Source organism: Esox lucius, chromosome 3, assembly GCF_011004845.1.
Source record: "Esox lucius isolate fEsoLuc1 chromosome 3, fEsoLuc1.pri, whole genome shotgun sequence".
NCBI classification, from domain to species: Eukaryota; Metazoa; Chordata; class Actinopteri; order Esociformes; family Esocidae; genus Esox; species Esox lucius.
Window position 1 is genome coordinate 10,475,294 of NC_047571.1, and position 22,600 is coordinate 10,497,893.

General features: G+C 39.9%; 1 protein-coding gene across 8 annotated transcripts in view; it reads left to right on the forward strand.

Annotated features, from left to right (window-relative positions):
• astn1 (astrotactin 1) overlaps nucleotides 1–22,600 on the forward strand; it is a 306,946-nt gene that overhangs the window by 162,680 nt on the left and 121,666 nt on the right. For all 8 annotated transcript variants that reach the window (XM_013139747.3, XM_020041100.2, XM_020041102.2 and 5 more), the window contains one exon: nucleotides 497–624. In XM_013139747.3, coding sequence (XP_012995201.1) covers nucleotides 497–624 — 128 coding nt within the window. The remainder of the gene's footprint in view (nucleotides 1–496; nucleotides 625–22,600) is intronic.

Here is a 22,600-nt window from a genome sequence, read left to right on the forward strand (position 1 = left end):
ACATGTCAAAGTCCTTTCTATGCATACTAACACATTTCTCCTGGATTTTGCATTATCATTATATCATACTGCTTTAAGAAGAAAAAAAATGTGAAAGCTATCGAACGTGTTGGTTTTTACATTTTAATGAACTTCCACCGTCCTCCAAGAGTTGTTCAATTTCCTCGTAGCTTCAGAAGATTCTGCTTTGCAAGCAAGCATTTTTATGAACTTCCACTGTCCTCCAAGAGTTGCTAAAAGACACTGCTTTTAATGCCCATGATTGACCCTGATATTCCCCTCCTAGGCCTTCAGTAGGTCATGGTAGTGGTGCCTGCATCCTAAAGAGCATCCTAATCCATGTCAAAAGTAGTGTACTATAAAGGGAATATGTTAACATTTGGAATGCAGGTACAGTCTCGTCTCTGCCTTATTTTCTCTCCCCCTCATAAGGTCTAGTTGGATGGGAGAGTAATTGTGAGGCTGTAAATTTGCTGTTGTCTGATCCTTAATCCAGACAGAAGAACTTTGCCCGAGGCATCGAGCAGCAACTCCCAGATGGCATGGTGGTGGCATCAGTGCCAACAGAGGTGCAGTGTCACGAAGAGCTGTCAGACCCAGTCCCTGACCCAGACTACCTGACAGGTAGGAGAATTTTACTGTATCTCAGGGGTTTTGCAGCTATCGGCACTTTTAGCATGACTTATTTTGGGGGGGAACGATGTTAACGAGAAAAGTACGTTTCTCAGAATAAACGCATTTACGTTTTACACGGAACCATTAACAGGCATTGGATTTGACCATTTCATTTCATAAATACGTTGAACAGACTCCTTTTTACAAATCCACATTCAACTGGTGTAATTACCATCACATCAAATAACTGAATCCCAAACACAATAGGTCAGGGGTTAAATGGTCTGTTCATCTGTCTGTGCATGATACAACCATGTTTTGGTCTGTATTGATTAAATATATAACTAATTATTGAACAATGCATATACTCTTCAATGTTTTAAACAATTTCAAGTAATTGAGTTGTGATCCAGTGCTTCAAAAAACAGGATCATATTTTTTGTCCAATTATATGCACATTGTGATGGTAATGTGTGTGTGGCGGTAAGGTTAAACTTTTTATAAATGTTTACTTGCTATTAAGACAGTAAGCGGTGTAGATGGTTCTTACCTTTGTAGGTTGCAATTTTGTGGAGGTAATGGCTGTGTAGTTAATGACAATTTGCTAAATGTTTGGGTAGAAATGCCAGGCTAAAAGTCTACTTGGTTAATATGATCAAATATCACTTGATAAATTCCAACCACAAGCGCCTCAATTGCTTGTGGTTGTGGTTCACATAAATGAATGAGGTCCACGCACACCCAGACACTAGTAAAGAAGTAATGTCAGTGCCTCTTCTCCCTAGTCAGCTCAAAAAGATTTGTCATGGGCCCAGATTTTCAAAAAGTTCCACAGCTGCACCTTTGAGAGTGTCTTGACAGGCTGCAGCACCGCTTGGCATGGCAACTGCACCTCCCTCGATCGCAAGAGTGTATTGTGAACAGCTGAGTTCCTCACAGGGGGCTGCTCCCTGTCATCCAAGCACTACTAAACCAAGCAGTGTCCGAGAAAAGCCTAGAAAATCTTAGATAACCCCAGCCATCCAATCCATAGACTTTCATCTATACGAACAGCAGAATGCTGTACTAGTGCATCAAGTATGTAATCGACCGAACCCTGTACTGCTTATATCCCAAGCCATTAGACTGTTAAACTGCCAAATGATTTTCAAATGCATTTGTTTCCCCTTTGCAATGTCCCATTTGTTCTTAATGTATGCACGCACACTGGACTGCCCCCCCCCCCCCCCCCCACACACACACACATACATGCATGCGCACACACACAAACATTTACACTCCACCACACACTAAAAACACAAATGTTTGTGTGTAACATGATCACATGCATAGTGACACACACCCACACAGACACGTACAGTACTTTACATTAACAGTTATCTCATGCTTTGTTGCTACTGTTTATTATGTATTCACTGCTGCCCCTGCCGATACTGTACTGTATGTATGTTAACCTAAGTCATCCTAAACCCTGCGCATAAATCTAGTTTCAGCTGTTCATTTAGGCCATTTTGCTTTATTAGTCTTTCATTGTTATTAACATTCTGCTAAAACTCTGGGTACCAACTCTGGGGCCTCCTGTAGTTGGACAAGGTTATGTAAGTTAAATGTGGCCTAAATGTTCACAATTAATTAAACAAAAATGCAATGACTATAATACCTAAATTAAACTAAATGGACAGACTATTTGTCACATTATAGTTATCAATGTGTGTCAAATCTGTCTGAATTCTGTTTGATGTGGGTCAAGTTCTACAACAAAAAAGGTGAACGTCTCCTAGTGTCCCTAAGAAGGTTGGTCCCTCTTCAACATTTTCCTTAGGCTACCTTGGTTCTGCTTTCCACAGTTTTCTTCTTATTTTCCTTCTGTTGTCCGCCGTTCTAAAAATATTTATACCCCTTCTATCCCCAATGTTGCCTTATCTAACTGTATCCATGGCTCTCTCTCATCTCGCGACTCCCTGGGAATTCAGGATAGAGTTTGCTTCTTTCAGCCCGCACCCGATGGCTCTTCCTTTGTTCTAAAGAATGTATTTGGGCCGGGCTGGGTTCGGGCTTGCTGAACTGTAAAAAAACGAAACGGAAAGTGTGGGCTTGTGTGACTGGCGCGCTGTCTCTTCCTCCTCCTCCCTGTCAGCTGGGATGGCAGGAGCAATGGTGGCGCTGAAGCTGCTGTATTAAGGACACTTATTAACTCGTTTCTTACTTGGTTCCAGCTGAAATATTTGTTACTGAAATTGCTCATTTTGAGATTATAAAAGCAAAACCATTGCGTTTTCCATTAAATGTGCCTTCCCTGCTTTTCTCATGGGGCAGATGATGAAGCCTACCTTTATTCATACTGATAGATAATATTATGCTGTTTAATATTCTTAAGAAGAATGTGAAAAAGAAAAGTGCTGCATGCGTGTAATGTGCCACTGCCAACAGCTTAAACCAGACACTCAATTTGTTCTTAATGCAAACATTATCAGCTACCCTCTCTATGTATGTTTGAGTTTTTTTCATGAATAATGCATTACTCTAATAATTAATTAACAATGTTTCTAATACATTAATGATTTTACTTGTCTGAATCTAAATGAACATGTGAATGCATTTTAAAAATCTCAATAGCTAACCTTTATGTTTCTGATCAGTTCTACAGTAAACAGGCCATTATGCCTGACCTATTGTGGAATATTATGTTAATGACACTTTTGGGATTAACTAAGTAAAAATGGTAAACTCCCATTTTGTTCTGGATGTGTAATATGTCGTTTATGTGTGCATAACATATAGGTAAAATCACAGTGAGTGGTTTTAATGCCATGGGGCTCAAATTTACATACACATCAGGCGTTTTCCTGTCACAAAATTAGGCAAAGGTGTTACCCCACCCCCCCCCCCCCCAATGCTCCACTGCATGCACTCCCCTGTGCTCCAGGTCTGGAACGAGATCCCCCAAGACACCATCCAAAATCTCACCAGGAGCATGCCCAGACATTGTCCGGAGTGTATATGGGCACGTGGGGGCGATTCACACTACTGAGTCATATTATTAGTCGCTGTGATTAAATTCATGGTAGTTGGAACAGCCTGTGATTTCAATTGTTTACTAAGATTTTCGGTGTGAGTTTGAATCCAGCCCTCAATCGGTTGGTAATATTTGTTTTCATTGATGTTTTTATGTCATTTTGTTTTCAACTAATTACACAATGTACAGTAAACATTTTGATCTTATAATATATTTCCTTCATCGTGACTCAATGTGTGATTGAAGTGTTGCCTTAATTCTTTTCAGCACTATTGAGAACTATTATAGTGTTAAATATGCCCTGTTGACCGTTTCCAGTTGAACGGATAATGCACACTACGATGTCCTTCCTAATTGCAACCATTAAATTGACATTTAGTTTTTTTTTACATACAATGGGGAAAACAAGTTTGATACACTGCCGATTTTGCAGGTTTTCCCACTTAAAAAGCATGTTGAAGTCTGTAATTTTATCATAGGTACTACCTTCAACTGTGAGTGACGGAATCTAAAACAAAAATCCAGAAAATCACATGATGATTTTTCAGTAATTAATTTGCATTTTATTGCATGACATAAGTATTTGATACATCAGAAAAGCCGAACTTAATATTTGGTGCAGAAACCTTTGTTTGCAATTACAGAGATCATACGTTTCCTGTAGTTCTTGACCAGGTTTGCACATACTGCAGCAGGGATTTTGGCCCACTCCTCCATACAGACCTTCTCCAGATCCTTCAGGTTTCGGGCTATCGCTGGGCAATACGGACTTTCAGCTCCCTCCAAAGATTTTCTATTGGGTTCAGGTCTGGAGACTGGCTAGGCCACTCCAGGACCTTGAGATGCTTCTTACAGAGCCACTTAGTTGCCCTGGCTGTGTGTTTCGGGTCGTTGTCATGCTGGAAGACCCAGCCATGACCCATCTTCAATGCTCTTACTGAGGGAAGGAGGTTGTTGGCCAAGATCTCGCGATACATGGCCCCATCCATCCTCCTCTCAATACAGTGCAGTTGTCCTGTCCCCCTTTGCAGAAAAGCATCGCCAAAGAATGATGTTTCCACCTCCATGCTTCACGGTTGGGATGGTGTTCTTGGGGTTGTACTCATCCTTCTTCTTCCTCCAAACACAGTGAGTGGAGTTTAGACCAAAAAGCTCTATTTTTGTCTCATCAGACCACATGACCTTCTCCCATTCCTCCTCTGGATCATCCAGATGGTCATTGGCAAACATCAGACGGGCCTGGACATGCGCTGGCTTGAGCACGGGGACCTTGCGTTCGCTGCAGGATTTTAATCCATGACGGCGTAGTGTGTTACTAATGGTTTTCTTTGAGACTGTGGTCCCAGCTCTCTTCAGGTCATTGAGCAGGTCCTGCCGTGTAGTTCTGGGCTGATCCCTCACCTTCCTCATGATCATTGATGCCCCACGAGGTGAGATCTTGCATGGAGCCCCAGACCGAGGGAGATTGACCATCATCTTGAACCATTTTCTAATACTTGCGCCAACAGTTGTTGCCTTCTCACCAAGCTGCTTGCCTATTGTCCTGTAGCCCATCCCAGCCTTGTGCAGGTCTACAATTTTATCCCTGATGTCCTTACACAGTTCTCTGGTCTTGGCCATTGTGGAGAGGTTGGAGTCTGTTTGATTGAGTGTGTGGACAGGTGTCTTTTATACAGGTAATGAGTTCAAACAGGTGCAGTTAATACAGGTAATGAGTGGAGAACAGGAGGGCTTCTTAAAGAAAAACTAACAGGTCTATGAGAGTCGGAATTCTTACTGGTTGGTAGGTGATCAAATACTTATGTCATGCAATAAAATGCAAATTAATTATTTAAAAATCATACAATGTGGTTGAAGTGTACCTATGATAAAAATGATAGACCTCTACATGCTTTGTAAGTAAGAAAACCTGCAAAATCGGCAGTGTATCAAATACTTGTTCTCCCCACTGTATGTAGGTTTTTACCCTCTCATGTTTTTTTTTTGTTCTCCTCTGCCTGTCAATGACTAGTACACCATTGGCTTTATGTTTATTAGAGCATTGAGGAATCACATAAAACATATGAAATCACTCATCAGCTTTATAATTAATCCCTGTCAATATTATTGTTATCTATTTTTGTTGTTATGCTATGTTCACTGTTCATTTGATGTGCATAAAAAATGCAACAGGCCTGTATATATAACAGTCTTGTCGCATTGTCTTTTCTCCATCATTGCCTTAACACCACATAATTTATCTCCCTCTCTTGATTCCATGCAGCTGTACTTGGCTCTGCTGCTTGCGCTGATCCAAAATGCTGAAACACAATTTTTTCTATACTAGCCTATCTGTAAATTGACCCGCCCCAGCCCATTAAAAGTAGCCTAATTTGGGGAGGAAACTTCCCCATCTGGCAACACTCCTAACATTACATTTACTCCAGTGTTTAGCAAATGTTTTATGTTTGAGGGTAAAATCATGTTTTACAATACCGACACACAGAGGCGGTGAAAGATTTGGGGAAGGCAGATGCCTTTGAGGTTTGAATGCGGGAAAAACCCTGCACATTAATTTGTAAACACTTTTTGGGGAAATATTTTGGCTCTACAGTGCCACTTTTACAACCAGTGGACAAAGAATGTGTACTCCGTCATATATATGTTGCTGCAAAACACTATATAATTTTAATTTACAATCTGTAAAATAATTTACAGTTGGTCATCAAAAACTATTTGAACAGAAGATGAAAACATTTAAAATGTATTAAGTAATTATCTGCAATTAAATGTTCACCTAATCATCACTGATATGCACAAACATTTATATAAAATAATTTAATTTCAGTTTTAATTTCAATTAACTACGAAATAATTACGCTTTATGACCTATACAGGTGCATCTAAAAAAATATATATCGGGGAAAAGTGATGTTTCACGTTCATATATACTAAATTCATTACACATAAAGTGAAACATTTCAAGCCTTTTTTGTTTCAGTCTTGGTGATTATGGCTTATTGCTCCTGGAAATCAAAAATCCAGTATCTCAAAATATTAGAGTAAAAAAATTATAATACAGAAATGTCGACCTGAGAAGAGCTCTATTCAGCTAATTAACTTCCTGAGCCTTCAGTACACACAACCACAATCATGGGGAAAACTGCTGACTTGTCAATTGTCCCGTCGACACTCATGGACACCCTCCACAAGGAGGGTAAGCCACAGAAGGTCATTGTTGTATGGGCTGGCTGTTTGCTGAGTGCTGTATCAAAGCACATTCATGGAAAGTTGACTGGAAGGGGAAAGTGTGTTAGGAAAGGTACACAAGCAACAGGGACGACCACAGCCTTTGTCAAGCAAAGCTGATTCAAGAACTTGGGGGAGCTTAACAAGGAGTGGACTGAGGCTGGAGTCAGTGTGTCAAGACCCACCAGACGTGTCTAGGAAATGGGCTACAAGTGTCGCATTCCTAGTATCAAGCCACTCCTGAACCGGAGACAACATCAGAAGTGTCTTACCTGGGCGAAGAGAAATGAACTGGACCGTTGCTCAGTGATCCATGTCCTCCCTTCAGATGAAAGTACATTTTGCATTTCATTTGGAAGGTCCCAGATTCTAGAGGTAGAGTGGAGAGGCACATCATCCAAGTTGCTTGAAGTGTGAAGTTTCCACAGTCAGTGATGATTTGGGGTGCCATGTCATCTGTTGGTGGTGATCCACTGTGTTTTAGTTTAGAGCATGTCAAGCTTCCATCTGCTGACAAGCTTTACGAACATGCTGATTTCCTTGTCCAGCAGGACTTGGCACCTGTCCACAGTGCCAAAACGACTGGTAACTGGTTTGCTGCCCATGGTCTTACTGTGCTTGATTTGCCAGCCAACTCGCCTGACCTGAACCCCATAGAGACTCTATGGGGTATTGTCAAGAGAAAAATTATATACACCAGACCCAACAACACAGACGAGCTGAAGCTTGCTATCAAAGCAACCTGGGCTTCCATAACACCTCTGCAGTGCCACAGGCTGATTGCCCCCATGCCATGCCACACTGATGCAGTAATTTGTGCAAAAGGAGTCCCGGCCAAGTATTGAGTGCATAAATTAACATTAACATACTTAGGAAACCTTTGCATCCATTCTCGGGACCTTTCTAACAGTGTGAACAATGCTGAATACATGATCATAATGATAGATAATGTGTTTGTATGGCAAAATCAAACAAGACAGGCAACTGTCTCAGCAGCATCTGTGAGATTTCTGAGGATATGCAGGCCATGGACGTTTTATCATCCCCAAATCCAAATACTTGTTGATTTATACTGAATACATTTTTACCCTCTTCCCTCTTCTAACCTCTTCATACAATGCTAGTTCCCTGTTTCTCCTCACTTTGCCTGCTGCAGATTCTGTCACGTTAATGAAACAGCAAAGGTAGAGGTCCAGAATTTATGTGATGCTGGACCGAAGCTCGGGCTTCAGTCAATCGGGCTTGGGTTGCCCTGGGCACAGATTTTCAGGATAGATATTCTCTGTACAGTATCTCACAAAAGTGAGTACACCCCTCATATTTTTGCAAATATTTGATTATATATTTTCATGTGACAACACTGAAAATGTCCAAATTGGGCCCAAAGTGTCAATATTTTGTGTGGCCACCATTATTTTCCAGCACTGCCTTAATCCTCTTGGGCATGGAGTTCACCAGAGCTTCACAGGTTGCCACTGGAGTCCTCTTTCACTCCTCCATGACAACATCACAGAGCTGGTGGATGTTAGAGACCTTGCGCTCCTTCACCTTCCGTTTGAGGATACCCCATAGATGCACAATAGGGTTTAGCTCTGGAGACATGCTTGGCCTGTCAATCACCTTTACCCTCAGCTGCTTTAGCAAGGCAGTCGTCATCTTGGAGGTGTGTTTGGGGTTGTTATCATGTTGGAATACTGGCCTGCAGCCCAGTCTCCAAAGGGAAGGGATCATGCTCTGCTTCAGTATGTCACAGTACATGTTGGCATTCATGGTTCCCTCAATGAACTGTAGCTTCCCAGTGCCGGCAGCACTCATGCAGCCCCAGACCATGACACTCCCACCACCATGCTTGACTGTAGACAAGACACACTTTTGTACTCCTCACCTGGTTGCCGCCACAAACGCTTGAAACCATCTGAACCCAAGTTTATCTTGGTCTCATCAGACCACAGGACATGGTTCCAGTAATCCATGTCCTTAGTCTGCTTGTCTTCAGCTAACTGTTTGCGGGCTTTCTTGTGCATAAGCCTTAGAATAGTTTTCTTTCTGGGACGACAGCCATGCAGACCAATTTGATGCAGTGTGCGGCGTATGGTCTGAGCACTGACAGGCTGACCCCCCCACCCCTACCTCTTCAGCAATACTGGCAGCACTCATACTCATATTGAATATAGGATTTAGCTAATTTATGAATTGACTTAGATGTACATTTTATTTTGCAATGTTTTTGTGAGCTGTGTGATCCTAGCCCGTGGGACTACGGATGGAAATTAGCCCTTGGCTATAATCCGGCATGTTTACATGCATGTACTCCATGTCTTGTTCATTAACATGCACTGTCCCAATCAAATATACGAAAAAAAGAATTAGAAAATACGTTTATTTCCCAAAGACAACCTCTGGATATGACGCTGAGCATGTGCACTAAACTTCTTTGGTCCACCATGACGATGCCTGTTCTGAGTGGAACATGTCCTTTTAAATTGCTGTATGGTCTTGGCCACAGTGCTGCAGCTCAGTATCAGGTTCTTGGCAATCTTCTTATGGCCTAGGCCATCTTTATGTAGAGCAATAATTCTTTTTTTCAGATCCTCAGAGAGTTCTTTGCCATGAGGTGGCATATTGAACCAGTGACCAGTATGAGGGAGTGTGAGAGGGATAACACCAAATTTAACACACTTGAGACCTTGTAACACTAACGAGTCACATGACATCGGGGAGGGAAAATGGCTAATTGTTCCCAATTTGGTGTACTCACTTTTGTTGCCCGCTCTTTAGACATTAATGGCTGTGTGTTTAGTGATTATGAGGGAACAGCAAATTTACACTGTTATGCAAGCTGTATACTCACTACTTTACATTGTAGCAAAGTGTCATTTCTTCAGTGTTATCACATGAAAAGATATAATCAAATATTAGCAAAAATGTGAGGGGTGTACTCACTTTTGTGAGATACTGTAGTTGAATATTACTGCAAGCTTTTCTCACAGATATTTCAAGCTATTTTATGACGGCGGCCAATTTGCATTGCTTTTTGGGCTTCCCCACCATGGTATAGTTAAGGCTCAAACCAACCAAGACTGTGGTGGTCAGATTGTTAGTACAAGAACGCACATTGAGATAGCTGCATCACTTGAAAGGTGAGGTCTCCGTTTGTGAAATCAGACTACAACTACAAGTTTTTCCTGGTAATTAAAAATAGTTTGTGGCACTGCTTAGTTTCCATTTGATCATGCTGTGTTTACTTGCTAGCTAACATTTGGTTTTTTAGTTCAAGCGGTGCACTCATATCATGCAGAAAAAAACCCACATCTGTCAATGCATTCACAGTATCCCGTCCATGTCTGAACTTGATTTAATTTACTCTTTAAAGACTGACAAAATGGCTAGGTACGCATGTAAATAATATTGTCTGTTTGACTCACTCATCTGGGCCATTGGTCAACACAAACGCTTTACTATCAGAATTCTATGCATCAAAAATTTGTCTGGTACATTGTCCCTCAGAGCTAGTGGATGCTCCAGCCTTGAGGGGACAGCAAGTACATCCACTCTGCCAGTGTCCTGATTTTCAAATCCGACCACCCAACATTAGAAAGGCTGTTCAGTTTCCAAAAATAAAATAAAAAAATCATCCCCTATCCAACTAGTGCCAGTTAGCACTGAGGCTATTAGTATGGAAAGTCAAATAACCCCATTTTACATTTCCAATAGAAAACATTTCCAATTATTTCAGAATGTTGGTATGTTATGTCTGGCACACAGGTCTGGCAACTAGTGTATGGTTTTATATTTTTCATACATTTCTAACATTTTCTGCCTGAAGCATTGCCTAGGAACCCCATTGTTTATTGTTTACGTGGGTTCAAATGTGATTGGCTATTGTCCGAATTTCAAGCTTGGTTGGTGATTTCAGCGTTGGTGATTTATGTTTTTGAATTCGGCACCTGTCACTTTCAGTGTTCACCGCATTCAGTTCTGCTGGTGTTGCCGAAGGCTGACTTTACTTTTATAACTTTTAAGTGTTCATAGGAAATGTAGTCATAAGCAAATCAGGTATTTCGTGTCTTTCATCTTTATACAATAAATGTCTTTCATTCTTGATGCCTGTATATACGTATATTCCGTTTACATCCATGCTTCAACCACCTTTTCAATCATGTGTGACAGTGTCCAAATCCCTTTTGTCTATTCCTTTCCTAGAAATCCCAGAGTACACCGTGCAACCAGGCAGATCATCCAAGTATATAATGAACTGGAAGGAAATGGTGGATGATATTAACAAAAACATTTTTCATGAGGAAAGAGGGTGATTTGGATTGTGCCACTCCTGTCAGAATTCATTAGTCTTCAGATCTGAATTCTTTCTACTGCTTCACGCTACAAGCAAAGCACATGGTGCCTTTGGACAGAATACACAGAATACACGATTCAGCGTGAATCACTCTTATTAAGACAGGGCAAGAAACCTTTCTGCTTCAAACAAATGATTCAGGCATTAACGTGCTACATGTTCATTCCATTCACCGTTGGCAGCTGATCTTGGCCTGTGTTAACATTTTCCTGGCCAACTCAACATTACTGCAGGGGGAGCTTAAGAGAATATTTCACATTTGTGGTTATTCAATGTTTGAAAAATCCCTTTCGATCCTATTTCCTGGAAATTGGAATACTCTGATATTTAATTTCTGGGTTCTTTGTTGCTCAAAATATATAGTTTTACATTCAACCAGTAGCTGGTATTGTGAACATTTTGAATCTGTGAACATACAGTAGGCTGCAGAGCTGTCATACAATAGCCATTGCAGCATTGGCCATTAAGGCCGTTAAAGCACAATCAAATTTGCAGTGGGAAAATTTACTCTCTGGCATTTAGAAAGAAAAGATAATGAAATTGTGTAATCTTCACACGTAGTGATGTTGTAATGAGAACCCATTCGGCATTAGAGTACGTTTGGCATTATGGTTTTAGTGGTATTATTGAATTATGTTTGGATTCAACTGGCCCAATGCGTCCAGTGCTGCGACAAAACAACATTCATCATTTCAGTGTTTTGCCGGAGAAGCCCTCACCTTTCATCTTTGCATTTGCATATTTGTAATGTTAATTTTGCCCGTCAAAGATCTTAGACACAGGGCGTCTCAGTCCAAATCAGATTTCCAAGGTTATTTCCAAGGTAATGGACAATCAACAAAGACTGTCTGGCGTCAGTTAAAATTAGAAGTTTATTGGAAACTTCGGAGCATATTAGAAAAGTGTAATATGAATGGATCTTCTGCTGTCATTGCATCCCTGGGCCTAGTTCCTCAGATGAGCACAAATCGTTTTTATTCAGCGGTCGCCGTGGGCTGGAGGGGAGCTACAGCACAGGTTCCCATCACCGCTGCACTGTACCCTGTTTGTATTCCAAAGCACACCCTATCCCCTGTTTATTCACCCCCACTAGCTATGGGAAAGGGCACCTTTTGGGATGCGGCCTGTAATGCTGTAATAGTCCTACAGCTACGGTGCTATTAGAGTGGATCTCACACAGTAGCATACCATTTTACAGTGGGAGGTGCACTGCTGGGGTCCTCTCATGTACATTGATTCTCCAGGTTTTGTACTCTGCTGTGAAACGTGGCCTTTTCTAATGCAGAATAGTCCAAAAAAATGAGCAGGATTGGCCTGACCAGTTTCAAAGTCTCATCAAGAAAAGTCCCAGTGGCCAAAAGTGGCTGAAATGATGACCTAATTTCACTGGGAAAAGGTACTGTAAATGCCAGTGTATGAGTGATTCATTGCTGGTGTCATTTAGATTTCACAATGGTGGGAATTCCCTATCCAATACCAGCTGAAATCCTATACAGTAATATTGATTTTTTTCCAAGTTATCTACAAGTTTTATACTAGCTATTCTCCTTTCATCAGCATTTACTAAATATACCCAGTCCTAAGTGTTGATTCCTGCGTGTCCTTCATGACTGAAACAGTGAATATACTGCACCTGGCATTTAATTTCTAAGTTAGCTAATAGTCCATGGGACAAGGGTGAGGTTATGAGGAAGTGCCTGGCAATGCTGTTGAGCATTTGCCACCCTCCCTTGCTGATTTAGGCAGGTCGGTGCCATGGTCAGTGTATTTGTCACTATGTCAGCACTCCTTGCGCTACCTCGGTAACCCTCGCAGGGCAATGCATTCATCTTCCTATTCATCTCCGGGTTGGAAGTCATACATCATAGGCCAGAGGGCTCCATCAATTATTCCAATGGGGAAGGAGAGGCTTTGAAAGGCAAATACATCTTGATTTAATTGGAAAGCAGGAAGTAGGTGTGCTTTTACTGCCACTAAGCAGATTTCCTGTAAGATGAAGGAAGGGAGAAAGGGGACATTCGTTCTGGCTTCTTTAAGCAAAAACAACGACCGAACATCCAGGTATCTATGTGGGGGTTGAAAAGGCCACTGGGCTGCAGCACAGCCTGTCTTCAGGGAACTCTCACAAAGGCGGTGGCTGTCGTGTTCACACAGTTAAGATTGACTAAATATGTATGAGTGTCTAAATTAGTGTAGTGAAAGTGTCAATTCAGAGAGAACGCGAAACACCATAGGTGATATGGTCCATAGTGTCAATCATTTATGAGATTTACCATGAGATTAGATGCCATTGATCATCAAAGACGTGGGTGCTGTTGCCAGTTAGGGAAAACGGCTGACAGAGGAGTTTTTACGCGCTGGATTTTATCTCCTTTGCAATAATTGTGCACAAGGCAATCTCCTGAAGTCAAGTCTCAGAGCGAAAGCGAAAATGACAGGTTCAGATTTGTAATAACCCAATAAATCCAATCAGGAGCCTCTCAGAAGCCTAAATAACATCAATGTCGACATTTCCAGTTGCTGTGCTGGCAGGTCGTCACAATCTAATTTAGTAGACCCCCTGGCTGGATAATAGGGTTATACAGTACACTGTTCTAAACTCTAGCAACAGCTGCTGTAATGCATGTGGATGCAACCAGTACCTGAGATATAGCTTTCATATTCTAGTAACAATCTGCTGAATTCAGTTTTCACAGAGAGACAGAAAATATTTTTCTCTCTCCACTTTAAAACTGATAAAATCAGGGGGCTTGTTGCTGGCTTACCTACATTATTTTCTCTTGTGATTCACTGTGTTTGGGCTGGTGTTTTTGACTGGATGTGTTTTATGTGTGTATCTTGCCTTCGTGTCTGGAAGCCAGTTTCTGCCATGCTTGTACTGATGAGAAATAAAAGTGATATTTTCAAGTTTATCAGTCTAACTAATAGAATCACCTTGATTCATAGCAGAGTTCAATACTAATGTGTATATATAATATATATTTTTGTAATGTGTATATATAATGGTGCGCCAGAGTAAAATAATTCTGCATTGAGAATCTAGCACAGTTTTCAGGGAACTTTGCTGAATGTTCCTTGCATTAGCTTATCTTCAAAAGAGAAAACACAAATGTAGTCTGTAACTCAATCTCAGCCCCGCCAACTCAAGCAAAGATGTTTCACTAATGCATAGCTATGATTATTAATCTGGAATTACGTTCAGCCAAATTAATTAGTCAACCTCGACAAGTCTGACATTAATAGGCTTAATTGTAAACCGATTTCTGAAAATAAATCATTTAGGAGATAAGTTATAGCTGTGAAGATCACATGCTTGTTGTTACGTCTTTGTAACAGAATAGGAGGGTTATTAATGTCATATTATTTCTGCTGGTCATCCCTGAGGATGGCATTGTCCTCACTGAATCTCCTGGTGCTTGTAGCCTTTAAAAGTTTTGACGTTGAGAAGCCACATAATCTATATTTTATTAGCTCTTGATGTAATTGGTATTAGAAAGGAAGGTCATGCCTTCAGGGGGTGGCCTCTGTTGGTTTTCAGTGTTTATCAGTGTCACCCCCTCATATTTACTCAAACTGTTTATAGAATATGACTCTCTGTTTTCCGGGTAACTAGAGTGAGGTGATGTAATCAATTATTTATTCCCTTGCATGAGCCTTTGTATATAATTCCAGGGCATTCCCAATGTCAGTTCTTTGGATTTCTAACCTCCCAAGTCAAGAGGGCACTAGAGCTGACAGTGTCTTATTTATCCATATCGTCTGGTCATTCTTCAGCCGGGCTATGGTTTGACCTGCACTTTTACTCCACTTCTGTCCTGCTGCAGTTCCCTTCTGGGCAGGTCAAGACCTGTGAGCACTTAAGGGGTCTACAAGCTGTTATCTGTGTGTGGGTGTCTGTGTGTTTGTGCATGGGTGTGTATGTGTGTTTGTGTGTGGGGTTGTACACGTGTGCATTTCTAGATTACCAAATCATTCACAATGGGGCAATATAATGGGGCAAGGTTTTCTAGCTGTCAGCTGCATATTTTAATAATAGTTACTGTAATGAATTCATTAATTATTTAAATTACCTTGTTTTCTGTCTACAACTAGTCGCTTGTTAGCGAACTGGCTAAAACATGTTTCAGCTGTCCACATTTACCCCACTGTATGTGATATGCAATTTGTAAGTAATTTGCCCTGGAAAACATTATTATACCTATCAGTGTAACCCACAACATATTCCCAATTTGATTTGCTGGTAAAATGTATTCACTACACAAGGTTAAATATATAATTCCAAGGCAACATACATTTAAGGGGGATGGTTGCATTCTGGAGGATCTCCACTAACTGGACACGGACAGTGAAATGTATAGAGAAAAAAATTACATTGAAGGCTGATAGGCTGATAAGCATGACACTGTTTGGAAAGAAAAATAAGGAAAACTACTTTTTTTTACGGAAAGCTAGATTTAGGACAGGTCTTTTTAGAATGTACCAGACCCTTTAGTGCTAACATGCCAACCAAAGCTGTGCCACCCAATGCCATATTGCCTAAAGCAAACAGTAAGGACTGTCTCTCTTATAGGTAGGTAAAATTCACAAGTGAGATTTTATAACTTCAGGAGAATATTTTTGAAAGTAATGTCTGAATACTAGTAAACTTAACAAACAAATGGATGGGAACCAGAAATAAAACAGCCTACAGTTCTCCAAGGGTGAGCTTGATGAAAAAGACTGCAAAAACCTGAAACTGACTCAGCAAGAAAAGACACCAGCACTATCAGTGAATCGATGATAACATTGGAGAAACAGAGCAGTATCCAAAAGGACAGTCAAGGTAAAATAACATTGCCGTGGATGGAATCCCAGAATCTCCATGGCGTCTGTGGAGATAGTGGGACAAATAATAGAAAAAAGACTAAAAATGGACCCTAGGAAGATTGAGGTGGAGCGTACTCACAGAACTGTAAATACATCTCCTGCATGAGTGGTAATATTCCAAATGGCAAAAAAGGTACAAGGACAACTTGCGGTAGCATGTAGTGTAAGAAACAAGGTTCATGAATCCACTAACTTGCTAACATCCGATAGCATTCATATACTGCCAATCTCTGAAAATGAGATGATTCCTAGGATAACACAGCAGCGCCATAAATGGGCTATAACAGAAATGACAGGAATGCATACAGAGGATGTATGCATATGCCAAGACCCATATTCATGTGGAACTGAGGGAGGACCTCATGAGATTGAATGTTTAAGTACTGTGGTTGCAGGGTTCACCTGCCTCATTTGAAGACTACATATTTTGATTGTGTAACATGCTTGATAGTGTATGTCATGTTGAAAGGGTGGTCAACTGTCGATGTGACCTGGAGGCTCAGGAGGAAACCTCATGTTGTAACCAGTTCCTGTAATCTGATCAATGGTGTTAGTAAATCCAGCGCTGAGTTCTCAACAATGGAACTGCATCAAGCAAATCCAAAATACCTAGATAGTTTTAAATATATCTTACATAAAGATTTGTGGTGATTCTTATGTTGAAGATAAAAAATGCTGATCTGAGGAGGTTTATGTGATAACCAGATAATTCACTTAAAGCACTTGTGAATTTGCTTCTCCCTCTAATTGACAAGTATGCATCTATGCAGATACAAACTGTCAGAACTGTTAAAGCACCATCAATTGATGAATACCAGAAAAAATTACCTTTATGGGAGAAAGAGATATATTAAATGGAGTGGCTAATAGGTCTGGCAGCAAATCTCATTGGAAAATCTACTGTAGATTAAGAAATGTGACTAAATTGTACAAGAATAAAAATAAAAGGAACTATGAAATTTAGATAGATTACATAAGACATAATTGATTGAAGCTTTGGATTACTTTTAAATTAAATAATGGCCAGAACGACCAATTCGTATCCATCTTTCATTGAAACAGATGGCTCATTCATCATATTATTTTAATTACTATTTTATTGAAAACCTAAATATAAAAGGAAGGAATAGCAACTTTGAATTTTGATAAGTTATTGTGGGAAAATTGGAAATGGATTTTCCATAATCAACAATGAGGAAGTACCAGGTATTGACACTTTAGTTGAAAACTACTGACATTGGTTGTGAACATCATTGCCAGCTTTATTTGACAAATCTTTTTTCTTACCCTGGGGAGAAATATTTGTCCCTGGACTTGGAACAAAGAGAAGGCCATTCTGCTGTCTAAGCAAGGAAATGCAAATGTTTTAACAGCCTATAATCAGTGTACTGCTGGCTCTTAGCAAAATTTTTGGGATTTTTTTTTTGAATCAGATACAAATTAGTAAACCACTTTCATAAGTCAGTAACTACTGCGCTGAAGCCAATGACTTATGATTAACTAAAATATTTATAATACTGTAGGAAGTGTGTTTGACTGTTGTGCTGCTTGATGTTAATGTATTTTTTATTTTATTAACCACGATATATTCCTATTTCTAATGAAAACCATAAGTTATCGCAAATCAGCCCTTTGCCATATCGTGCCTGTTCATCAAAAGGAACTGACTTTTTTCTAATCTACCACTAAAGTTAGGGTCTATGCATGCTGCCGACCAAAGTTCTGCAGTTTTTCACCAGGATTGGCATAATGGATAGGTGGTGGTGGTGGCACCTGTACTTTCAGCCCACCTAAAGCAGCATGACAATTTAACATAACCAGTCTGAAGGTAAAGGGCATCATTAACTCAACCACGAAGCAGAACGTATTTTCTACAAAAACTGGTCTGACTTTGCTGGGAGGATGAAACTTGAAATGGATCTTGCAGCAACTCAGTGAACAGAAGCACAGCAAGGAAATGGTTACTTGACGAATTTGCATTTCGCAGTTACCATCTTGGACATTAATCTTAAATTCCATTGAAATACTCTGGTTTGAATTGAAGAGGGTAGTCCCTTAGTGCAGGCTGGACTTTTTTTAAATCCGTAATTTGAGATTTATAGCCTTTTTGCTAATCTCTTTTTCAAGGGTGAATATACTATATTTTTGCATGGCACTATATTCTCCTTTTTTGTAAATGCATAATTCTGTTAGTGTCTGTATATGTGAAAGAGTGGATATAGCAGTTCATACTGCGCTGGTAGTTATTACTTCTCAACATAATACATTTTTGCTGGGATTCTAATAAGTCTACAATGTTCGGTTTATTGTTTAAACAGTTACTGAGTCTGTGTTTGGTTATTTATGCAAAGTAGGCCAGTTTGATCTATTGATTTTAGTATTTAGTATTTATTATGATGCCATAGCTGCAGCAGATACAATGGCTAGTCTTCGTCGGTGTCCAAAAGATAAACAGAAAATAAAATATAAAGAAAATGAATAAAAAACATCATAATTCATAATGCAATGCAACATACACAAATACACAATATACACAATTAATTAATATGACTGTGGAAAAACATTGCTCTGTGTCTTTTCACAGTCCCAGTTATGCCATATATGGTTCTTTTGTTTTTCGGTTGAATTACCTGAGCTGGCAAAGAGCTGTAGTCATGTAGTAATGGATTTATTTAAAATGATGTGTTTCTCAGGCTCTGTACCTGGGGAAAAGATCTCTAGTTGCATGTCTCGTACCAAACAATGTGCTTGAACAGGCAGTTTGGTACCTTCAAAACAGTGCAGACCAATAGTGATGCAGTTAAGCTCTTCTCAACTTTGAGGCAGGAAGGGTCTGAAATGCGTGTTGCTGATATTTGCCCTTCATGTACATCTAGCTGTAATAGTTAGTGCTTTGTTCTGGTAAAATTTCCTTTGCCTGCACCTGACCACAAAACTAGGGCATGTAGGACCTGTCTGATTGATTGAGATGTCAAGAAAGCAGAGCAACACCTTATCATGGACAGACCTCTTCCTGTTTTAGAAACCTTTGAGTCTACATGTTTTCACCATGACAGTTTACTCTTTAAAGCTACTCCCAGCAGTTTAGTCTCCTCAACTATCTCAAATGTCACAGTTTTAAATTATGCGTGTATTGGGTTTAGGGTTAAGTGAGTGAGTGGTAGAGACACTACAATGTTTTCATTTTTTAAAATATATTTAGAAAAAGCATGTTGCTGGCTATCCATTCTGAAACCTAATGAAATTTTACAGTGTGGTTAACTTGTCAGTTATTTATTTTACTGTCATAGGCAACATTTATAATTCTGTTATAAATTATACTAGGTTAGTGAAAGGTCATTAGTAAAATGAAAAAGTTTACTGCAATGAGCCCTGTCGACACCCATGAGAGTTCACCATAATCTACCAAATTTGCATTAGATAGGCTACCTTTAAACAAAACTATTAGATAGGTGACTCTCTCCATGATGGCAGAGGATGTAAAACCACAACACCTGTGGCTTCTTTGTAATAGGCTATGATCAGTGATATCAAAGCCACTGAAGACTAAAAAGACAGCTCCCATAATCATTTTATCATCCTTTTCTTTCAGTCAGTCATCAGTCATTCGTGGGAGTGCCTTCTGTGTAAGCATGCTGGAAGTCTGTTGTTATTGATTGCCTATGAAATAAGATTGTGTAAATATCAGAGTTTGCTAAGAACTTATTCCGGGTTGATCAGTCGACTGAGCTGAGATGACGTGTTTCTGTTTCAGTATATGTACATCCGTTTTTACAGCAAAATAGTTCTCATTCTTTATTAGTTTTAACAGGTGGACGGATGTATTAGACAAGTTTTACACTGCACAGGGACACGTCCACACTCCCACACGGATATAGGAGTGGGTGTATTCACGTAGAACGACAGATCAGATTTTGTGACCATCCAAACTGGTTCTCAGATTTTATCTGTATCTGCAATTTTTGGCAATCAGACTTATACATTGACGGAAAGAGATGACATGAGCTATCCATAAAATATCCTTACTTTTTTATGAACAAAAACCTTTGATGAACTGCTAGAAAGGAAGAGCAGCATGTGCACAGACCTTTATTGTATTTGATTTGGTTTTATTCTCCAGGGATCAGAGTGGCCTTTAGCTGACCATTCAGTGTGAGTGCTTTGTCCCAGATTTTTGTCCGTTGTCACTAGTTGGGTTGTAGAATGTAACCAATATTATCTATAGTTAAACATTTCTAGAATAAAAACAGAAGCATTACAGTAAAACTCTACATTCAGTTTGGGTAGCTGTATTTGCCAATTTTCTTCCTACTGATTTTCCAATGATGAACAAAAGTTTAGTTGAGCTTTGGAGTACAGGACTTTAGAGAATCAAAAAGAAAACAATCAACTTGCTTTTGGCTTCAAGATCAACAATCTCCAGTGCTCGATGTTACATTGTGCCTGAAGCTTCAATTAAAATGAGAGCTATAATCTTGGTGTAGCTAGCTACTGTAGGCATAGTCATGGATGTGTTCACCTGATAAATGTTGAGAATGGCAGTTTTGTTGTTTTGGCTGACAGAAGCTACAGTATTTGTGTAAAACCTGAAAGACCGTTAGAAACACTTAATGTGTGAAATGTATTTAAGCAAGTGTAGAGAAGGTGAGACAAGACATTTACTTAATAGAAGCAGTTGATTTTAAATGTTGAAAACAAATGTTAATTTCAAGTATAATCTAACATTCAAAAAACTTAGAATATATGTTTTCCATGTACAAACCCGATGGTGTCACACTTAGGAAAGCCTTGTTTAAAATTCAGAAAACATCCTCCTCTTTTTCCTCTCCCTGTGTGCTATCAATTGGTGGCACTGTCACTTGTTTACTTGCCAAAGCAATTTGAATTCACAGACTGGCATTTACAGTTAACTCGTTTAACTACACAAGCTGAGCTTGTTCCCTAACTACAAAGATAATTGCTATGTTAATACACAATCAGACTTAGGTTTGCTCATGCAGTGACATGCTACAACATATATTTTCTTTACAGGTTTAACAGAATTAGCCAATTAATGTGTTTTCCTCTGTTCAACAAATGGAGTACATACCCACTTGTATATGAAATACCCAGTCTGAAACTCCAAAGAGCAAGCAACAAGAGTTAATGCACAGTGGCTAGGAAAACCTCCCTAGTATGGTCCAAAACAAAGAAGATACCTAGAGAGGAACCAGACTCTGGTGGCCAGTTCTCTACTTAAGGCTAGATTTGTTGCACAGTTCAATGTATGTACTCTTTGTTTTCTAAACAATTTCCTAGTGATGATCCATGTGATGAAAAAAGTTAAAGTCTACAAAGGTAGTAAGAAACCTGACGTGACAAGGCAGCCCTGTCCAACAACCATCCTTCCACCCCTGTCAGCGCTTGACACAGCTGTACTGAGAGGCAGGGACTTAGTGTGCCGTGCCACTCAGGAGCTCAAATCAGTATCTGACGCCATCATTACCCATAATGCCTAAAAGCTATTCCTTCTAGTAAACTCAAAGATCTCATAAATAGCAATATAACCTATTCCCACTTTCCACTGTTTTATATTATAAAAAATAAATAAAACGATTTGCATTTTCTTTTCCCATGAAATGGCGCTTAGAGTGGGTGTCTAGTAACATGGACATGCTTACTTAAAAACAGCATTGTAAAAAACGTACTGGACCCCTTCGCCTGTACGTAGCAGACCATAATAATTTCTGACGTGCATGAAAAAGCTGAGCTCCATTAAAATTCCATTTTGGATGCAGCTCTCAATGGTAATCACGTTTGGAGTTCAATTTATTTTTTGACACTGATTAATTGCATAGAATTGCTCGAGCCATTTCCTGTTTTAAGCATTAATTAATTTACAGACAACATTAGATGTGATAATTAATACGGTGGGGCTACTGGCATGGGTGAAAGGACCTTAAAACTGACATCGTGATGAGCACCTGTTCCCCTGGGATCTACATGTCACATCCCAGGAGACTTGGACAGATGTCCATTCCTGTACAGCTCAAAACAATTGCTGAGACCACTTCTCACAAGTCTTTAGTTGCCGGTCTAGTTAGAGGCCATAGTTTATTTGTAGTGTCAGGATTTGGTGGTCACTGAACTGGTATCAGATGCTTTGATCGTTGACACAAGCGGAATGGCAGTGATTCATACTGTGACACGAAGCCTCCTTTTCCCAGAGTCCCTCTCAATTAAAGACTCAGTATACGGTCTAGTGAGCGCTAAAGCACAGAGGTATCAGGGAGATATTTCATGAGACATTGACTGTTACCTACCGTACATTCAGCAATGCTAAAATGGAAAGGGTGTCACCTTGAATTTGTTTAGTTTTTACTCAGGTTCCCTCCCATGTGGCACAGTATTCTCAACACAGGGCTTTATTTTTCACCAGGGCCTTGTCAAGCGACTGCCCCAGGGAATGATGTGCCATTTGGGACAATGTCTGAGCAGCTTCTGCTGAGTCTTCAATGGTGATTGATGAATGGCTTCAATCA